This window comes from Castor canadensis, chromosome 11 (genome assembly GCF_047511655.1).
Source record: "Castor canadensis chromosome 11, mCasCan1.hap1v2, whole genome shotgun sequence".
In the NCBI taxonomy this organism is placed as follows: Eukaryota; Metazoa; Chordata; class Mammalia; order Rodentia; family Castoridae; genus Castor; species Castor canadensis.
In genome coordinates, this window is record NC_133396.1 from 46767301 (window position 1) to 46787321 (window position 20021).

Here is a 20021-nt window from a genome sequence, read left to right on the forward strand (position 1 = left end):
GTTTTCAAGGTCCATCCAAATTGTAGCATGTGCCAGTGCTTCATTTTTGTGGCTGTAATGTCCCTTTGTATAGCTATATTACATTTTGTTTAGTCATCAGATTATGGACCATTTTGGTGTTTCATCTTTTTGCTATCTGGACTAATGTGCTGAAGATTTGTATACAAGTTTTTATATACACACATACATTTCTATTTGTAAAATACAGTTCGTCCTCTGTATCTGTGGGTTCTGAATCCATAGATTCAACCAACACCTGATCAGAAATACTTGGGAAAAAATTTCTGTACTGAGTGTGTCCAGACTTTTTCCCCTCATTATTACCTCCTAGACAGTACAGTATAACAGCTGTTTACTTAATGTTTAAATTGTGTTTGGTATTGAAAGTAACGTAGAGATGATTTAAAGTATACAGGAAGATGTGTATGGGTTATATGCAAATATTGTCTTGAGCATCCACAAATTTTGATATTTGAGAGGTGTCCTGAAACATCACAATCCCCTGTGGACCATAGGGAAGGCTATCCAGGAGTAGTGGAATTGCTGGGTCAAATGATAACTTCATAATTAACTTTTTGAGGAACTACCAGGCTAGTTCCAAATAGCTATGTGAAGTTTCTGTACATCCTCACCAAAGTACTCAATGGTAATGATGTGTCAGAGTTTCAACTAAATTATCCATAGACTATTTTAGTAACTTTTGGCAATGCCTTCCTTTACTTGTCTCTTCCCCCCACCCCCCCCCCCCAATTTTCTTGGCAGTTCTTACATTTATTCTTCCATATTAATTGTAGAGTTATATTGTCAACTTTGAAAAACAAGTAAGTACTATTGGAATGCAAATAGTTGCATTTGATATTTGATGTAGGTCTTATCCAAGAATACTGTATATGTCCATTTAAGGTCTCTTGGATTTTCTAGACACAATTGTATCATTTCTTTATTGTAACATTTGTATCATTTGTCATTTACTTTGTTTTTAGTGGTAGTGAATCAGCTAGCATTATCAAAACAATGTTAACAATAGTGGTGTCCTTAAGTACTGTCTTTGTACCCTGATTATAATAGAAATCCTTTTAGTTTCAGTGTTCAGCATAGAGTTTATCACATAAATACATGCACTTTATCATGTTCAGGGCTTTTTTTTTTAAGTCCTCTTATTACTCAGGATTTTATAGGAATGGCTCTTTAATCTTTTTAAAGGCTTTTACTTCATCCTGATATAATCATACTGTTTTTAATCCTTCACCATTATGAATCATTTTAATTGATTAATGTAGAACTACTTTTTCATTCCTACAAAATAAATCCTGCCTTAAGAAATAATCATAGCTTCCTTTCTCTCTTTTTTTAAGCCCATTTTTTATTTTGGATAATCTTAAACATTTATAAAAGTAGTCAGAATATACAGATACCCAGCATTCAATTTCCATTTATCACTTGATGTCTAGTCTTGCTCTATCAGTATCCTTTCCATATCTAGCTCCTCTATAATTTTGAAGTAAATATCAGATTATTATGTCATTCAGAAATTTTTGTGTGTATGTGTGTGACTGGACTTTGAAGTCAGGACTTCACACTTGCAAAGTAGGTACTCTACTGCTTGAGCCACACCTTCAGTCCATTTTGCCTTGGTTATGTGGAAATGCGGTCTTACAAAGTAGTTGTCCAGGTTGACCTGGAACCATGATCTCAGCCTCCCAAGTAACTAGGATTACAGGCATGAGCCACTGGCACCCAACTCAGAAATATTTTACTATGTATTTTTATGAGCTGGGTCCAGTAGCTCAAGTTTGCAAACCCAGCTACTTAGGAGGAAGAGATCTGGAGGAGCAAGGTTTGAAACCAGCCCAGACAAAGAGTTAGCAAGACCCCCATCTCAACCAATAAGCTGGATGTGGATGGAATATGCCTGTGATCTCAGCTAGGCTGGAACCCATAGGTAGGAAGATTGTGGTCCAAGTGGCTAGGCAAAAATGCAAGAGCCTAATTGTGAGATAATTAAAAACCCAAAAAGACTGAAAATGTAGCTCAAGTGGCAGAGCACCTGCCTAACAAGCATGAGGCCCTGAGTTAAAAAACCCCAGTGTTGCACAAAAAAAAAAAGAAAAATATTTTTAAAGATAACTTTTTATAAAAAGCACAACACTGTTTACATGTAAAATAAATACGCAGTTAGTATTCAATTTTCAGCTATTCTTACAGATAGATGTAGATTTGTTTATGTAGATATTTGTATGTGCATGTATGCATGTATGTATGTATGTATGTGTGTATACAATCTAAATTAGGTTCCAAAGGAAAGTTTAAAGTACAGTAGATTGATGGTCTGTAAGTCTCTTGACTTTTGTGGGTTTCTCCTCCTTATCTTCTTTCTCCCTCATTGTTTACTTCAAAGAAAGCAGGTCATTTGTCTAACCTTCATGTAATTTCCCACAGCCCAGAGCCTTGCGCTTGTCCCCCAGGCAAATATTCTACAACTTGAGCCATGCCTCCAGCCCTGGTGTATTCTTTCAGTATGCTGTTGTATTCACGTTGCTAGTATTTTATTTATGGTTATATGACAAGATAAAATTTCTTTTTAAAATATGTGTCTCAGGTTTATTAAGATGATGCTAAATAAATGTTCTGCAGTGATTTGGATAATTTTTGAAGATAGCTGAATGTGACTATCAGGTAGTTTTAACAAGTAATCTATATCCAGTTTTCAGGAATAGATAATTTCAGGCTTATTTTACTGCAGTAGTATAAACTTGATAGGATAACCTGATAAAAGCACAATCCAAAATTTAGCAGCCAGACCATTTAAAGAGTAGAACATGATGAAAATGTGTGATTGGGTTTAACATTGCTTAATTGTTACTTAAACTTACCCACTTTTTTCATCTCCACTAGCACCACTTCAGTTCAGGTCACCATCATTTCTTCTCTTCTGGTTGCCTGCTTCTAGCTGTGTTCCCCTCAAATTCATTTTTCCTGTTGCAGGTTTGGTTTTTTGTTTGTTTGTTTTTGGCAGTACCGAGGCTTGAACTCAACACCTCATGCTTGCTAGGCAGGTGCTCTATCACTTGAGCCATTCCACTAGCCCTGTTTTTTTTTTTTTGAGATAGAGTCTCTTGTACTATTTGCTGGCTGCAAACCACAATGTTCCTGCTCTCTGCCTCCTGAGTAGCTAGGATTCTAGGCATGAGCCACTCACACCCAGCTGCAGTTCTTTTTAAAATGGTCATGGTCATGACATTCTCATTCTAGTGTGTATTGAGCAACACCTGTGGACCTGTTACATTAGGCAGTAGAGGCTAGCTGTCTACATTTATTGAAAGTACAATGTAGTAGAGGAGATGGATAATAAAATAATCGCTAATGAGTATATCGTTAAAAACTATGAGAAGTGTTCTGAAGGAAAGAAATCATGGCTGTAGCAAAGAGTAGAAGAAAGAAACCTGATCTAAATGAAAGGCTATATTATCAAACACAAGGATATAGTGATCAAAGAGAGATAGATGATCAGGAGTATGATGAAGTCTCAGGCCTGGAATCCTACTTGGGAGGCTGAGATTGGGAGAATCAAGATTCCAGGACAGCCCAGGCAGATAGTTCACTAGACTTCCATCTCCAAAATAACCAGAGCAAGTGGATTGGAGGTATGGCTTTGATGGAGTACCTGATTTTTGTCTGCTTTGTAAGCACAAAGTCCTGAATCAGGTCCTCCCCCCACCAAAAAAAAAGAGTATTAGATAAAGCAGAATGAGAAAAAAATTGCAACTAGAGGGGCACATGTTCTAGGACATGTGGGAGGTAGGAGGGAGCATAGCATATGCCAGAAACAGTTGGGCTAGAGGGCAGAGAGCTTGGAATTGCTGAAATGAGCTGGAGAGTAGTTAGCAAGGCCAGACAGTATGAAGCCTGTAAGCCATGTCAAAGGTTTTCATTTGTTTATGTTGTTGGGAATCAAACCCAGGGCCTCACACATGCTAGGCAAGCACTATACCACTGGGCTACACCCCGAACCCCATTTCAGAGGTTTTTGTTTTGGTTCTAAGATCTTCAGGAGGTTATTGAAAACTTTTTTTTTTTTTTTTTGAGATAGGGCCTTGTGAACTATTTGCCTGGGCTGGCTTCCAACTGCAATCCTCCTTTTCTCTGCCTCCTGAGTAGTTAGGAGTACAGGTGTGAGCCGCTGGTGCCTAGCTGTTGTTCATTACAGATATTTATTTGGTTTGGTTTGGTATATTGAAAACTTTTAATCAAACGTAAAAATGAAGTCAGGCACCAGTGGCTCACACCTGCAATCCTTGCTAGCTACTCAAGAGACAGAAATCAGGAGGATCGGTATTTGAAGCCAGCCCAGGCAAATAGTTCTCAAGACCTATCTCGAAAATACCCAACACATAAAGGACTGGAGGAGTGTCTCAAGTGGTAGAGCACCTGCCTAGCAAGTGTGAGGTGTTGAATTCAAACCCTAGCACTGCCAAAATAAAAAAAGGTAACGATGATTCAAAGGTATGTAAGATAATAATTAGACAATAATTAAATTTTTAAAAATATCTACTGTCATATTGGTTTTCATGGGAAAAAGTAATTGTTTAGATAAGTATATTTCTAAAAACTGATCATCTCTTTGTGTCACATACTCTTGTGTCTAATGTAATTCTTATCATGTCAGTCACTGGCTCTTTGAAGATATGGTATTTTGCAAGTGTGTGTCATTTTAACTAAGGGCCTACATGAGAAATGAATATCCTGTAATCATAAAAAGCCTTGAAATGGTGTAGTGAAAGATTAGGGAAATATTTATGTAGGAATTGGTATCACATTCATTAATGAAGAAACAGTTGACAAAGGGAAATAGTTTATCAGAATGATTATTGAGGGAAAGCTTTTTAAGAAACTCATTTGAAAGGTTTTGGAATTTATTTATTCTAACTTGTTTCTGTTTTCCTTTGTAGAAGAGTAGTTATTTTGATGGATTTAGAAGTTTTGAAGTCAGCTGAAGCAGTTGGAATAAAGATTGGCAATCCAGTGCCCTATAATGAAGGTAAAATCCCCTTTAAAGATCATAACCCTCAATTGAATGCCTCTTACAGATGCAGAATTCTACCTTTTGGATTCAGTTTGAGTTGTTAGTCTTAATAAAGCAACAGTGATTCTGGGGTCTAGGAATCAGGCTATTCAGTACTGAAGAAGTGGTAATGTGAATATAGGGGGAAATTTAAGAAACAAGGCTTGGGGATTGGCTCAGATGGTAGACTGCCTGCCTAGCAAGTGTGAGGTCCTGACTTCAAATCCCAATACTGCTAAAAAAAAAAAAAGAAAGAAAGAAAAGAAAAGAAAAGAAAAAAGCAACAGAAGTGCAATGGTCACTCTTTGTAATATCCACTTACAGTAGACTAAAAAATAACAAGTATCTAGGTTATTATAGTAATGTAGGATATTATATAGCACATCTGTAAAATTAATGGGAAATTCATTTTCTTAACATCTTAAGCATATTTATGTTTTTAAATAGGGAGAAGTATCCTTGTTTGGAGGACTCACTGCACTGGTAGTTTATAGAATCATCTCTGTATTGCTAGGCTATGGGTAAACAGTGTAAAGGTAGAGGCCATATTTATTGTATTTCTAAAGCCTGGCTTACACAGTTGGCCTGCAGTTAGTATCTGTCAAATGACACATATGATGTTATCAGTGATTATCTCTCTCTCTTTTTTTTTTTTAAGATAGGGTCTTGATATGTAGCTTAGGCTTGCTTTGAACTCAGTGTATAGCTCAGGCTGGCTTGCAACTTGAGATCCTCCTGCTTCATTCTCCCCAGTACTAGGGTTATAGACATGGACAACCATGCCTGCCTTAACAGTGATTACCTCTTGATAGCAATATTATTAGCGGTTTTTATTTTCTTGTAGAATATATATAACAACAGTGAAATCAGGGGTAAAAAAGTCCACTACTTAGGCAATTAGTGTTCTAGAGCAAGGCAAAAAGAATCATTAACTCTCTGGCCCCCAAAAAAGAGAAGGCCTGTCTGCCCCTCTACCACATCAAATAAAAATAAAAGTAAAGCCTCATAGTGCACCAAAAATAAATTCCAGTTACATTTTTAAAAGGTAAGAAAATGAAACCCTCAAAAGTAATAAAAACAAAAAGGAAGGGACTACATAATATATTGGAATAATTGCATGTTAAAAGTAAGAAAGTATATGAACTTAAACTAGGATAAAATATCTACAACAGATAGGATTGACAGGGTTAAACTTTTTAATATTTACTGAATTTCTTACATGCCAAGGAAAAAATACTTCAATAGCAAAACAGGTATTGAATAGGAATAGACTATTCCCTGTCGGAGGAAAACAGTTGGCTAAGACGTAAGAAAAAATATTCACTAAGCCATCGTGGTGGCACATGGCAAGAAGCCCAGCATTTGAGAGGTTGAGGCAGAAGGATTGCAAGCTCAAGACCGGCCTGGCTACGTAGTAAGACCCTGTCTCAAAAAAGAAAAAAGACTTAACTATTCAGCCTTGCTGTTCCTCTTTGTCTTGTTTTGTTCCTTTCTTAGAAAGCCCTCATACTTACACCATTACATATTATGTTAATTGTAGATTTTCCATATATTCTTTTATCAGGTTGAGGAAGTTTACTTCTATTTCTTGTTTGCTGAGAATTTTTTATCAGGAATGGATGCCAAATTTTGTTGAATGCTTTCTCTGTCTATTGATAATCATGTTTTTTCTTTTTTGGTTAATTAATATAGTAAATTATAGTGATTTTTTTTTTTTAATGTTAAGCCAACCTGGGATTTCTGGGATAAGTCGATTGTTGTGATATATTATCCTTTTTTATGTATTGTTGGATTTACTTTGTTAAGTCTACTTAATTTGATTTTGTTTAGGATTTTTACATATGTAGCCATGAGAGATTGCTTATAGTTTTCTTGTCGTGTCAGTCAGATTCTGATAACAGGCTAATCATGACTTCATAGAATGAATAGGAGAGTGTTCCTTCTTAAATTTTCTAGAAGAGTTTTTGTAGAACTAGTATTACTTCACCCTTGAATGTTTAGCAGAACCTTGCCAGTGGCTCATCTCTGTAATCCTTTCTACTTAGGCAGAGATCAGGGGGATCGCAGTTCAAAACCAGTCCCATGCAAATAGTTCATGAGACCCTATCTGGAAAATACCCAACACAAAAAAGGGCCAGTGGGGAGTGGCTCAAATGGTAGAGCGCCTGCCTAGCAAGCAGGAGGCCTTGAGTTCAAAGCCCAATGCCACCAAAAAACAAACAAAAGACGTGTAGCAGAACTCACCAGTGATGCCACTTGAGCCCTCTTTTGACAGGGAGGAGGTACAGTATCTTCCTAGGAGGCGCAGGCTGGCATCAAACTCACTGTGTAGTCCAGGGTGGCCTTGAACTCCTGATCCTCTTGCCTTAGCCTCCTGAGTGCTGGGTTTATAGGTGTCCTCCACCATGCCAGGCTCCATCATGTTTTGGGGTTTTTTTTTGTGTTTTTTGATGGTATGTTACTCAAATTCTGCTAAGTTTTTTGAGTCTTACTTTTATGTCAGATTATGGTACTTCCTGGTAAATTGTGTTGTACTTGAAAAGAGTATAGTGTGCAGCGTGTTCTATAAATGTCAAGTAGGTCAAGTTAGTGTAGTTCATATATTCTAGATCCTTACTGATTTTATGTTCACTTGTTGTCAGTACTGAAATAGAGAGATATTGGAGCTTCCAGACTGTAAATTGTAGCTTTCTCCATTGCTCCTTGCAGTTCTTTTAGCTCTTTTGCTTTTTATGTTTTGAAGCTCTGGTGTTAAATGTATGAACATTTAGAATTGTTATGTTCTTTTGATGAATTGATTTCTTCATCATTGTGAAATGACTTTCTTCATCCCTGGTAAAATTCTGTGTTTTGAGATCTATGCTGATAATAATATAGCCACTTTAGCTTTTTTAAAATTAGTGTTATATCTTTTTCCCTATTTTACTTTAATTATTTTTAAATTTATTTTGGTGGTACTGGAGTTTGAACTCAGGGCCTTGTACTTGCTAGGCAGATTCTCTACCACATGAGCTACTCCCTCCAGTCTTTTTTGCTTTAGTTATTTTTCAGATAGTTTCTTTTTGTCTGGGGCTGGACCATAATCTTAATCTAAACCTTCTGTGTAGCTGGGATTATAGATGTGCACCACCATGTCTGTTTGTTTGCTTGTTTCTTTTGGCAGTAGTGGGATTTGAACTCAGGGTCTCGTAATAGGCAGATGCTCTACTACTTGAGCTGCACCCCCAGCCCTTTTTTTCTTTTTTTCCTTTAGCTGCTTTTCAGGTAGGATCTCAAGTTTTTGTTCAGGGCCATTCCTCCTACCTGTGGTCTGTCTTCTGTGCAGCTGGGGAGACAAGCATATGATATCACACCTGGTTTATTGATTGAGATGGGGGTCTCGTTAACTTTTTTGTACAGGCTGGCTTGGAATTTAAATCCTAAAATCTCTGTCTCTTTGAGTAGCAGGAACTACAGGTATGAGCCACTGTGCTAGCAAATATTTTGATGCATGTGTGGAGGAGGTATTGAAATTTGAACTCAGAGCTTTATAGTTGCTAAACAAGCACTCTACCACTTTCCAGTGTCAGTCCTTTTTGTTTTTAATGTATTTATGTCTTTAGTATATCTTTATATTAAATATGCATTTTTATAAGCAGTATGTTGGCAGGTCTTTTTGTTCAATTTGGTAATTTTTACCTTTTAATTCAGAGGTTTAGACTATTTGTATGTATTTAATTTAGTTATTGGATAGGTTTAAGTCTTACTCCTTGCTGTTTGCCTTGGTCTTACCTGGTTTTCTTATTCGTCTTTTCTGCTTTGAATTAATTCTCATTCTCTCTGGCTTTTTTTGCTCTTTTTTTTTTTTCCTTTGGCCATACGGGGGTTGAAACTAGGACCCCACACAAGCTAGACAAGTACCCTACACTGAGCCGTACTCCAGTCTCACTGGTATCCTTTTGGATTAAGGATAAATGAAGCCAAACCCAGTCATTTTTGTGCTGGAGACAAACTACATTCTGTCTTGGTTTTCCTAACTACAACTCAGTTAGGACTGAGGCTTTGCCTAAGTGGAGTAAAGAAAAGAAAGAAATTGGAAAAGTTTAATTCTAAACCTTAGTGGAGCATTCAACACGATACCAGAATGTTAGAGGCAAAAGGAATTATTTTAATTTTTACTTATTTATTTGCTGTATTGGGGTTTGAACTTGGCTTGGCGTGTGCTAGGTAGACAGGCATGCCACCACTTGAGCCATGTCTCCAGCCCAGAAGGAATACCTTTAGAGATTAGTTGTTTTGCCAATGAAGGGACTTGACCAAGGTCACACGGTAAATTGCTTTGAAAAGTGAGAATCAGCATTGGTGATTCCCAGGTGAAGCTGCTTTCTATTGTATCCAGGTATTAAAGATTAACCTTCAAACCAAAGCTTTGACCTACTGTGAAAATTGTATTTATGTACATAGACAGTAGTTATTAAGATAGTGCTGGGTTTGATCCCCAGCATCACAAGAAAAAAAAACAAACAAACTGATGCATTGAATAACTTTGTACATATGCCAGTATATGGGCTAAGGGGGTTTGGTTGCCAGCAGTGAGATTGCTGGGTCACTTGGTAAATTTGTCTGTGGTTGGCAAATACAGTTAGATAATAATTTCTCCATGTCAGTTTGTGTCATTTTGCATTCCCACTAGCAATGTACAAAAATACTGGTTACTTAGCCATGTCAACAGAATATGTTTCAAGTTTGTATGGATTTGTTAGATGAAAAAATGGCATATTGGTGTTGATTTTCATTTTAATTTCTATTCTGAGTGAGGTCAGCATCCTTTTAAATGTTTAAGAAGCCCTTTGGTTTTGGTTTTGGTTTCTGTAAACTGGCTGCTCTTGTATTGCCCATTTACCTTTTGTCTTTTTCTTCTCAATTTCTAAGAGTTCTTTAAGAAGTCAGGTTAGTTCTTTGGCTCTGATATGAATCCCAGAGTCTTTTTTGACTTGCTTATGATATTGGTATTGTTTTGCTTTGTGGCAGTTTTTAGGTTTTTATGTAATTGAATTTGCTGGGGAGTTTTGTTTTGGGTTTTTGTTTGTTTTTGTTTTGGGGTGGAACTGGGGTTTGAACTCAGGGCCTCATGCTTGCAAAGCAGGTGCTTTACTGGTTGAGCCACACCTCCAGTCCATTTTGCTCTGGTTATTTTGGCGATGGGGAATCTCCAACTATTTGCCTGGGCTGGCTTCAAACCTCAGTCCTCCCAATCTCAGTCTCCTAAGTAGCTATGATTATAGGCTTGAGCCATTGGTGCCTGGCTTAATAACCAGGACTTGAGCCTTAATTAGAAATGTGTCCCTCACTCCAGAGTTACACAGGCATTCACTCATGTCTTATTCTAGGACTTGTAATTTCAGTTCTTGCATTTAAGTCATCCATGCTGCTTTTGTCTTCACTGTTATGATTTCTTGACTAGTGCTATTTGGGCTTCTCTTTCACATAATTTGGAATTTATAGGTTTTTCTCTGTTCCCTAGTTTCACCAAATTAAAGATGTGGTTTTATATGGGATATGTCACATGAGTGTGTTCACATGCGTGCATGTATATAGTGTGGTATGCATTCTTACTGCTCTGTATAGTTTTTAGGAGAAGTAGAAAGATTGGAGACTAGGTTTTCATCATGATCTTTCCAGAAATGGAACCTGGTAGATACTAATCATGACTTGCACAAATTGTAATAATCTGATGCTCTAAATTGGAGAGGGAAAACTGGAGTGTACCAGGTAAAGTTCTAAATTATTAAATTAGAGCAGATACTTGTTTGTCAGTAGTAAAGTTTTGTTAAGACGAACACATTAGTTTCATATTCTCAGCTTTTAGAAGGAATGGTAAGACAAAGCAATGGCTTAGCATCTCTGAAGTCCTTGGATGCCATAAGGGGCAAGGGAGAGGTGCTTGTAGCCAACTTTATCACCTTTAGCCAAGTATTTAGTGTTCTTTATATTTTATGTAATGAAATGATTGCATTGGACACTTTGTGTTTCACGGGCAAAAGTGTTTGCAATAAGATGGCAATGAGAGGACTGAAATATAATCATTTCTTGGGCTCAGAATTACAGAGCTATGGGGAAAAAAATTCCAGTTTTACTGGTCCTTCTTTTCAGGGTCTGTTAAAGTACAGAGGGAGGAGAAAATTTTGCTATTCAGAATTATTTACTATTGAATAATATGAATGTGTTACTAGATCAGTAACACATTGTTATTTGAGCCATCATGGAGATATCTTTGTTACAGTGACTACTGCCTTACAGTGTATTTCACAGCAGTGCTTTCTGATTTTCTACTGTGAAAGTAAGGAATCTGTTGTTTGGGAGAAGAGTACTAAAATTAGATTTATATCCTTACAGAACCTAATCCAGAACCTGTGACAAATCAGGTGATCAGTAAAATTAATTTACTAAATCTGTCCAGAAATCAGTAGGAATTCCAAAATGTGCATTAAAATGCAAAGTGTGCATTATAGTAGTATTATCACATAAAAGGTACTTACAGAATTTCCAATATGTGAAAAATAAAACTTCAAGCAAATTCCAGTTACTTAGGAGGCAGAGCCAACCTCCACAGTTTGAGGCCAGCCTGAGCAGGGGTTCAGCACAGAAGCTGGGTGTGATGGTGCATGTCAGTGATCTCTACATAGGTAAGAGAATCAACAGTCCCAGGCTGGCCCTGGCAAAAACATGAGACCTTATCTGAAAAATAACTAAAGCAAAAAAGGGCTAGGGACCTGTCTAGCAAGTGGCTGAGTTCAAACCCCTGTACCACCAAAAACAAAAGCAAAAAACTTCAAAAATAATTCATGCTTCATATACTACTGAGTTGGATGGTTTTAAATCTCTCTCTCTCATACCACTACATATTTTGCCTTGTGTATATGGATAAATTCTATTTATCTAAACTATTGTTAATACTTTAATTGGACTTAAATGTATTATACAATCTTACTTTATTAGTACTAATCATTATTGATACTAGTTGGAATTCTACTCAGCCTGATTTTGGCCATTTTCTGTCAATGGGAAATTATATTGATTCATCTATATATTCTTTATAGTTGTTAGAAGTTGAGTGTTTTTTGTTACTCTGTGTACTCCAGTGTCCATAAACTGATTCTCTCTACCCATGGCTCATTTACCATTGTAATAGATCATAAAAAAAAAAGGGATAGCCATGAGTGCAAGTAACTTTTAAATCTCCTGTTTCTCTCCTGGGTCAGAACCAGTGATATAAGAAAAGAGATTAAGAATTATTTTGAGGCATCTTATTGGAATGTTTTGATTTGTAGGTGGCACAAAACAGAAGATTATCAGAAACTGAGTCTCTGCAATTCTGCCTTGCAGTATAATTTTGATTTTTTAAAAGATTTTTCTTTTAGCTGTAGACTGATTTATTTTAGGTCTTGTTAGTGACTGCTGTGTTGCAGCACATTAATTCATGAGCAGTTGTTTCTGTTTAGAGTGCACCAGGATTCCTTTCTTTTCAGTTCCCCAAGTCTGTCAACAATATATTATTCAGTCTCCATGTGTTTGAATGTTTTCTGTAGTTTCTTTTATTGTTGGTTTCTAATTTTATATTCCATTGTGGTCCAATATAATACATGGGATTATTTCACTTTTCTTATATTTACTAAGGCTTTCTTTATGGACTACAATATCTGTTTTAGAAAAAATTCTTTGGGCTGCTGAGAAAAATGTGTATTGTGCAGCTGCTGGGTGAAATAGTTTGTAGATGTCCATTAAATCCATTTGGTGATCTATAAGTGTTGATTAATTTTGAATTTTTTTTTTTTTTGCCTAGATGACCTATTTGTGAGAGTAGGGTATTGAAGTCTCCCACTGTTATTGGGTTGGAGTCTGTATGTGCTTATAAGTCCAGTAATATTTGTTTAATGAAATTGGGTGTTCCAGTATTTGGTAAAATGCACTAGGATTCTTTCTATCCATTTGGTTCAGAACTATCTCTTGTGCCAGATTTGCAAGTGTAGTCCAAAGCAAGAGTTAAGGATTGCTGTGATAAATAGATTGGTGGTGAAGAATATGAACCAGTCAGACAAACCCGCATTCAAGATTAGTCTCTCTCAGCTGTGATTTTTAGCAACTTAATCTCTAACACAGTTTTCTCACCTTCATTATACATCATTGTTCTGACAGTCACTAGAATAATGCACTTAACTTTGTATCCAGTGCATAGTAAACACTCAGAAAATAATAGCTATTATTAATTGGAGACTAGCTCGATAAATATTTCATTGAATTCAAGAAGCCAAGGATTATTAGACTATCACTGTATTATGTACCTCTAAAAATTATGACAGCAGATTAATTTTGGCGGTTCTGGGGTTTGATCTCAGGGCGTTGTACTTGTAAGGCAGGCACTCTACCAATTGAGCCACACTCCCAGCCCTAATAGCATGTAATTTTAATTCACATATTAAAATGTGAAAAATGAACATCTTGGATTAGGTAAAATAAATTACATTTTTAAAAAACTGTGGTTATATATGCATAACACAAAATCTACACTTAACCTTTTTATTTTTTGAGATGTGGTCTCACTGTGTTGTCCAGACTGGCCTCAAACTCCTGCTTGTCTCCTGGATAGCTGGGACTATAAGCAGGTATCACTGTACCTGGCCACTTAAACATTTTTAAGTTCAAATCTCCATGACTAAGTCCACTCAAATTGATGTTTCATCCTTTGCAATAGAAATTCCACACCCATTCAATACCAGATTCCAGATCCCACTCCTGTCTGTCCCTTCTACTTTCTGTCTCTGTGAATTTGACTATTTCAGCTTCCTCCTGAGGGTCATTTATGTTTAAGGAAATTGAGTGTGTGTGATCAGTGATGTCCAGGGACCATGTTCTGTTCAGCCAGCTGCAGGAGGTAGCTGAAGTAGTCCTGAGAATGGGACTTCCTGGTTTAGATGATTTTGAGACTACAGAAGAGAGGGGAGAACTGGGCTAGTGGATAGCAGGAATTTGTACATTTTTGATGGTTCCATTTTTGAGGGTTTTTTTATTCTTTTGTATATATTTTATGAAGCAAGTGAAGATACAGTTTTATTTTTTCCAACCACTTAACTTCTATAGTGTTTACTGAGCAACTCATCTGTTTCCTACTGATTTTTAAAACGGTTCACTTAAGAATGAAAACTGTTGCTCACAAGACATGGTTATCAGAGGAGACTATTCTCCCATGCAATTTCTTATGACACTTTGTCAATCAGAGATAATGGAAAAGCTAAAAAATAAGCACAAAAATTTCACTGTCCTTTTTCCATGTAAATAAGATATCTCAATTTTTCTCTCCATAGGAAGAAGTAAAGAGTAAATGATTCTATTTAACCTTTTAATTTTATGCTAAATTTATTTTACTCTAATAGCATAGTTATGTCTCATTTAGCTGGGCCACTTAAGAGTAATATTGGCAGAAGTAAATTAAATCAGTGTGTAACATGCCCATGTGAGTCAGGATCTTGAGAAACCCAGTAGAAACTTGAACTTGGCAGTTGGAAAAGGCAGAGTCAGAGTGGCAAGTGGGGCTTTTTCCCAGCTGTGCTCACCGTTTTTAATGTTCTAGGATACTGTGACATCTTTTGAGTTGCCCTTATGTGCTGCAAGCTCTCTTGGTGAGCAGTCCAAGTGAGGTTTCTGCTTTCAGATCCAGTCACAAAGATAAAATCAAATTCCATAAGTCTGTTACTTTAAAATTGGGTTTGTAGTCTACAATTTTAACATTCTCCAGCTTCATAAACATTTGTATAAAGGGTGAGGGGCAAATAAATACCCTTACAGTATGGCATTTCTTATTTTCTGCTTGACAGACATGTTCGTTTCCCTTCTTCTCCTTTTAATCTCCCAGTCTCCTTGACACAACTGCTTCTGAACTCCATTCTCATCTCTCCCTGCTGTGACAGTTCACGGTACCTACGACTCTTTCAACTTTATTTTCTACCAACTGTCAATTCAAAATAAGGTTGCTTTGTTTGGGAGGGAGAGAGTAGAATCCTTTCTGAATGTCATCTTTTCCTTTGAAGCAGGAGCACTTCAGAGACAATTGAACTGCTTTTAGGTTTTCCTTACCACCCAGCTTTTTCTTCTGATAGATCCTGCCATGAACACACAATTCTGTTGATGACATCGATTTGTTGCTATGGAAATAGTGGTAGTGTCACAGATTCAGCCCAGTGACTTTACTGTAGGTTCTTATAGGAGAAATGGGCAAGTCTTTAGGGGAGAACTTCATTAAAACTGAAAGCTATCAATTATAAGCAGGTGAAAGCCAAATGGAGCCAGATTTTATATGAAAACAAAATGTGAACCCCTAGCAAAGTCACTGCATGTAGCTGAATAGTCTGGCATGAATTCTGACCTGTGAGGAATTGAAAGATTTAGTTTTCCAGAGTATTTCTTCTACTTGGGTTTAAATCTCTTAACTCAGTTTGGAATAAAATGGTCTTTTCTTTTTATCCTCAGGTCATGGGCAGCAGCAAGTAGTTCCTTCTCCAGGCTCAGCAGCCAGTCCACCAGCCAGCAAGCCCCAGCAACAGAATGGGAGCTCGGGAATGGGTAAGGTACCACAATGGTGATGATAATATGTGTCAGGGCTTGAATAACGTTTTGAAGTTTAATCTGGGACTAAAGAGAGTTTTGGTTTTTTTTTTTCCTTAATTTTTTAATTTTTTTTCTTTTATTATTCATATGTGCATACAAGGCTTGGGTCATTTCTCCCCCCTGCCCCCACCACCTCCCTAAAGAGAGTTTTTAAAATGCCACTCGTGGCAGAATTGCAAAGAATAATTCCAATTCTTATTGTAGATTATATGACTAAAAAATGTAGCTACTTAACAATATGCCTTTTCTTATCAGAACATACTCTTCTTAGATGATAGTTGATGTAGTAGTTTCTCACAGCTTTACATTTTACACTCTGCCTTTCTGTGAATTTGCATATCTTTTAAATTCTCACCTTTGAACTATCTAGGACCCACTTACTAAATTTAGCTTGTCTCAAGTTTCTCATTTTGGGCTATCGTGGGTATTTGTTGTTTGTCTAAAGACAGAATCCTTTATATTGGTCATAGGTTCTGCTTTTTAGTCTCATGAATGAGAAATAGTTTCTTTTTAACTTTCTCTGCAGAAGACCCAGAGGGGCTCTGGTGGAGTCATGTTGTTTACTTCTGGCCTTTGGCTTAGGAACCTTTTGATCTAGGAAGCCACCATTAAAAATTATGATTTATAAAATATAGTTAAATTTATTTTTAGAGGTCCAATTTGTGTGTGTTTTCAGAACTGGGGTTTGAATTTAGGACCTCAATCTTATAAGTGGGTGCTCTACCATTTGAGCCCTGCTTCCAGCCCTTGGGGTCATTTCTCTATCACAGCATCTTATAGCCTCCTTAACTATTAGTTTCTGTTTTTCAATGCAAGATTCTAAGAAAAGCCGGGTTAAAACATGAATAAAGTTTAGGACATACAACTTTTTTTTTTTTTTTTTTTTTTACATCTACCTTCTGTCATCTATGTATTTTCCTTTATGAGTCAATCCACTTATTATAGCTGTGAAAGTATGTACTGTTGAAGGGGTAGTGTAATAGATTATCTAAAATGCTAAATAATTTAAAAGCCCATTCTTCAGGCTGAAATATAAGCAGTACATTATTTTTTTCTCTCTCTCCCTCAACAGATTTACATTTACATTTATCTTTGCCTTATATTAAAATTTTTATCCATTTATTTATTTTGCAATACTGGGGCTTGAACTCAGGGCCTTCCCCTTGAGCCACTCCACCAGCCCTTTTTGTAATGGGTATTTTCTAGATAGGGTCTCAGAAACTATTTGCCCTAGATAGCTTCGAACTTCTTAACTGATGTTTAAAAATAAATTTCAGCTAGGCACCAGTGGCTCACGCCTGTAATCCTAGCTACTCAGGAGGTAGAGGTCAAGGAGGATCAAGGGTTTGAAACCAGCCATCTCGAAAAAACCCTTCACAAAAAAAGGGCCAAAAGAGTGGCTCAAAGTGTAGACCCCAGTACCACCAAAAAAAAAAAAAAAAAAATCAATTAATGTTCCCTAAGCTGGGTAATGAAAGAAAATGGACTAGGACAGTTTCTTGCATTAAAAAAAAAAATTGGATGAATGGGACTGGGGATGTAGGTCAGAGGTAAACTACTTGCCTGGCATGCTCCAAGCTCTAGGTTCAATCCCAGTTTCACCAAAAAGGAAAAAAAGAATGGAAGCCTGTTCTGTATGTGGTACACACACATCTGCAAAATACTTGTGTTTCCTGGCACACTGCTGTATATATATTGGCCTCTCTTGACTCCCAGTTAGAACAGAAAACTTTAGTATATAATGTGCTCCTGTGTCTATTCTGAGTACTAGACTTACTTGGAGTAGTGTGGTACATTCTGTGGAAAATTCAGTAAATGAATGGTGGGTTTATATTTTTAGCCAAATTCTAGTATGAAGAAAAGTTGGGTTATAGAAGGTGGTAGATCATGGAGCTAAACTAGGTTTTCTGAATTGGGAGTTAAAGCTTTATAGATACAGTGTACATATAAAGGAACTCATTTGTTAATTGGCTCTGAACACTGCCCTTTCCATATGCAGGGCAGCACTTCGGAGAAAGTAGGCAAGGGAGTGGGGGGTGTCTTAGTGACCACCTACGTGTCTTGGCCAAAAACTGAGTCTTGCCCTTTGTTCCCAACTAACCACCACCCTAGACTTCATTCTAGACTTTTCCATTCTGTGGTGGTGTTTTGAGATGATATATTGGTGATAGGTGGCCTTTACCTCCAATACCTATCCTTCAAATCCTTTACATCTGAACCTTTTCATTTCGGTGCTAGGGATCAAACCCAGGGACTTGCACATGTCTGCAACTCTACCACTGAACTATACACACCCCCATCCCCTGCTTTTTTCTGACCAGACTACAGAGTTGCCTCAGTTTCCCTAGTCAAGAAGGCTGATCTTCTTTCTTTGATTCATTATCTTGCCCATTGATGCAAACGGAAAGTTTCAGGAGGTGGACCTCAGAAAGAGCAATGAGTGGATTCATTACCCTCGTTATCTTGACCCTCAGGGCTGTCAGCCAATGTAATTATGGACTCCTATGTGCCCAGCCTTCATTTTAGATTGTTTTCCTGACCTCCTACTTCCCTCTGTATCTGATTTCATATCTTGAATACTAAAAGGAAAAAAAAAATTGGCCTCTTGTTTTATATGATTTCCCCTGTGGCACATCACTAATGAAAATTATTATAAAGTTTACTATAAAAGCTAAGTAGAATAATGTTTGTCCTTTTCTGTGTTTATACAGGTTCCACTGTATCCAAGACTTTTGGTGCTCCAAAGATATTTGGAAAACCTGGTGGGACTGGACCATCACAGCCTGCTGGGACACAGTTCAAAGTGGTACCAATCGCCAGCCTTACCCCTTACCAGTCCAAGTGAGTTGTTGCATAGGACAAGTACAGAATATACTTACAAAAACGGTATAAGAAGTTATTTGGGACTGATGTTTGTACTTTAGGATCACCACCACATAGAATGGGTTTCTTCTCTTTTTTTATTTTTGAGTCAGAGGAGGTCACAAATTGTGGCAACCCTTAGGTTGCTTACAAAATAGAATGGCAAAAATAGCAATCTGCCGTAGCCCGTGGATTTCATTCATTTTTGAAGAATTTGAAATTAGAAGTACTTGCTTAGAGAATCAGTTGATAGGTTTGTGAATAAAAAATGTCTGCTAATTCAGAAAGCATTTCAACATATAAATAAATGGTTTTTGGTCTAAAAATTGTTACTGTGATTTGATTTGGCTAAAATAATCTGTACCATTTGTTTTAACCACATTAATATGCCCTGAACATGGATTTCTTTCTTTTCTCCCCCCCACCATTTATCTATCTATCTGTCTATCTATCCATTTATTTATTTATTTTGGAGGGTCTTGGGGTTTGTGCTCAGGGCCTCATGCTTACTAGGCAGGCACTCTACCACTTGAGCCACACCCCAGCCAGTGTTTCTTTTATATTAGTTTGGGGGTTTTTTTTGCATTAAATATTAATTAGACCATTGAAATTCTTTCAGATATGTTTTGATTCTTCAATACTTGATAATATAGGGAAGATAATTTCTGCTGTGAAATTATAAGTAAGGTAACCAGTGTGTCTAGTACCTACCTTCAGGATGGACATCAGGCTTGGATCTCGGATCTTTGACCTCCTTTTTTAGTGGCCTCTATTTAAAGTCATACCACTTCAATGTGTTTTCCTTTAGTGGCCCACAAGCGCCATGTTCTATATAGTAGCCTTGTATTCATATTCAGCACACATTAGAAATGAGATGGAAGTTTGACATCAGTTATATCAGTTCCCATAATTGAAAACAGTGGCAAAATATAATTGCTGATATAACTGTGTTTTTTAGCTTAGAACCTTTCATTAAGGGGATATTGTTGCCTTGGTGATGGTTTTAGATTTACTTATTTGACAGGAGAATGATTTAAAGTTAAATCACATAGTATGTTTTACGGTTTGTTTATTCTGTAAACTGTAAAGCCTGTATGTCATCTTGGGATTTAATTAGCTGGATTAAAATGCAACTAACATTGACAAATGGAATCTGCATTAAGATAAGAAAAGCCATAGGAGGAGTATTTATTACTTGGACTTTATTCAAATAAGAAATACTATAAACACTAATGTAACCTATTTGGGTTTTAGGTGGACTATTTGTGCTCGGATCACCAACAAAAGTCAGGTCCGTACCTGGAGCAATTCCCGAGGGGAAGGGAAGCTTTTCTCTATAGAACTCGTTGATGAAAGTGTGAGTATGTGCAACTGGTGAGGTAAGGGAGCTGGGCTCAGAGAAATAAGACTCAGCTCTGCATGCCTATGAGATGGCAAATAATGGTAGGCCAAAAAG

General features: G+C 37.0%; 1 protein-coding gene across 1 annotated transcript in view; it reads left to right on the plus strand.

Annotated features, from left to right (window-relative positions):
* Rpa1 (replication protein A1) overlaps positions 1-20021 on the plus strand; it is a 55105-nt gene that overhangs the window by 17865 nt on the left and 17219 nt on the right. Inside the window, exons 5-8 of the mRNA XM_020169115.2 lie at positions 4950-5038; positions 15566-15658; positions 18415-18544; positions 19820-19922. Coding sequence (XP_020024704.1) covers positions 4950-5038; positions 15566-15658; positions 18415-18544; positions 19820-19922 — 415 coding nt within the window. The remainder of the gene's footprint in view (positions 1-4949; positions 5039-15565; positions 15659-18414; positions 18545-19819; positions 19923-20021) is intronic.